Raw genomic sequence first — 2,400 nt, forward strand, 5'->3', positions numbered from 1 at the left:
ACGGGATGACATGAACCAGAAGAAATGAAAACTGACCAAGTATAACATACAGGAGGACAAGGTAACACACACTAGATTACCTGTAAATTATACTAGATGACAAGAATCAGAAGGAATTAAAACTCATTCCTGTATAACATACCGGACAACAAAAACACACACTAGTCTACCTAATGAAATGCAAGACTAAATAAAATAGAAGAAACAACTACTTACATTGACAATGTCGCTAACATTAACTTTTGATGAAGATTGGAGAAGATATGATTGATTCACCTTGAAAAGCTTATATTTCTATTAATTAAATAGAAATATAAATAGTTAGATAAAAACAAAATATATGAGCACAAGTATAAATTAAAAATTCACATACGATTCACTTACAGTTGTTTTCTTAAAGAAATCATCGCAAAGTGAGTCATATTTTGGACATCCAATGCTTGAGTAAGACAACATTCTTATTGGCCCCTGATCCTCATATATTGAATATTGACGGAAATCATTGAACACTTCCATAATCCATACATTAAACAAGAAGGGGAATCCTACCAATAGGTTTGTCTTTCACAGATTCTGTTTTCAGAAGATGAGACAAATTGTCAATAAGTTCTTGAAAGCAGTAACTCCCCCATGGAAAAGAAGAACAAAGTTCTGGATCGTCTATGATTTTCATATTACGTTCACTTATATTTCTTTTAATGTCTTTACCCAAAAGAACAGTTTCTAATATGTATATCTCAGCAAGCTTTACAGCATCTTCATCACAGACCTCGACATCATCACATATATCATCTGCTGCACCATCACGGAGTCGAGAACGCTTTGTGATAAATTTATACAAATGTTCTACCTTCAAACCTTTTGGCACATCAGAGAAATACCGTTTCTTCAAACGGTTATCTCTATCATCAACAAAACTATAATCAGATGCCTCAATCTTCAATCCGGTTATAGAATGGAAATCATCTTCTGTAAAAGCTACGTCGTTATCAAAAACTCTAAAAACCATTTTGCTTTTATCCTTGTAAAAAACTTGAGAAAGCAACATACAATGAGTCAACTTCCCAGAGTGACCCACGTCATCCAACTTTAAAAATTTCCCAAACACACCATTCTTTAACTGTTCCATTTGAGTTCCACACAAAACTCTGAAATTGTTTTCTTAAATTTTCGATCGCCTTTCCAATAACAATCAGCAGCAAACCACTTCTTAAGATCATAAAATCGATCTCCCTCCTAAAATCAAAATATAACACAGATAAGCAACATTTCATGTAATTTTAAGATCAAAAATTCAACATTTTAGAAATACGTACCTTCAATATATAACTTGATGATTCCATTTCTATAAAATCATCAAAAAAACATATTACAAATCAGATAATAAACACAATCAGAATCCCAGTATATATATGAGAAATAAATTATCAAAATAACTCATTCACTAAAATGAACAGAAGAACAGTCTATAGATTGCAGTCTTCCAGCATAATATACTGGATCAGACTAAAATACAAGATATGAAAATCGAAAAACAACATAATAATCATGCGGTATCATATACTGGAGAAAAAAGCTTACACACGGGAGAAACTCTGTAAAATATACTGGACTTAAAAAATACTTGTCTATATTATAATATTCATTCAGTATAACATACTGGAAGCCAAACATTCATATGATAGATGTCCCCCTATAATAATCTATCCTAAACAGAACTCGTCCAGTATAATATACTGGAGAAAAATATTAAACGCAGGTGGTGTCCTGTATATTATACTGGATTGAAACAAAACTCAACTATATGCTAGACCAAACTCAACTCGTCCAGTATAATATACTGGAGAAAAAGATTACACACATGTGATGTCCCGTATATTATACTGGATTGAAACAAAACTCAACTATATGCTATCCCAAACTCAACACCTCCAGTATAATATAATGGAAAAAAAGATTACACACACGTGATGTCCTGTATATTATACTGGATTGAAACAAACTCAACTATATGCTAGCCCAAACTCAACTCCTCCAGTATAATATAATCGAAAAAAAGATTACACACAGGTGATATCCTGTATATTATACTGGATTGAAACAACTCAACTATATGCTATCCCAGACTCAACTCCTCCAGTATAACTATAATGGAAAAAAACGATTAACACACAAGGTGATGTCCTGTATATTATACTGGATTGAAACAAAACTCAACTATATAGCTAGCCCAAACTCAACTCCTCCAGTATAATATAATCGAAAAAAACGATTACACACAGGTGATGTCCTGTATATTATACTGGGACGAAACAAGACTCAACTATATTATAATATTCATCCAGTGTAACATACTGGAAGATAAACATACACAAGACAGACTCCAGTATAATATAACTG

The 2,400-nt window shown here is 32.3% G+C and overlaps 1 protein-coding gene across 1 annotated transcript; it reads right to left on the reverse strand.

The window, feature by feature from the left end:
• Positions 1-526: 526 nt before the first annotated feature.
• Positions 527-1,129, reverse strand: LOC109221184. The gene has a single exon (XM_019385648.1). The coding sequence runs from the start codon at positions 1,127-1,129 to the stop codon at positions 527-529; it is 603 nt and encodes a 200-aa protein (XP_019241193.1).
• Positions 1,130-2,400: the final 1,271 nt, after the last annotated feature.

This window comes from Nicotiana attenuata, unplaced genomic scaffold (assembly GCF_001879085.1).
Source record: "Nicotiana attenuata strain UT unplaced genomic scaffold, NIATTr2, whole genome shotgun sequence".
Taxonomy (NCBI): Eukaryota; Viridiplantae; Streptophyta; class Magnoliopsida; order Solanales; family Solanaceae; genus Nicotiana; species Nicotiana attenuata.

Coding starts and splice junctions, on each gene's coding strand:
- LOC109221184 (XM_019385648.1), bottom strand. CDS start 1,129: ATGGAACAGTTAAAGAATGGTGTGTTTGGGAAATTTTTAAAGTTGGAT.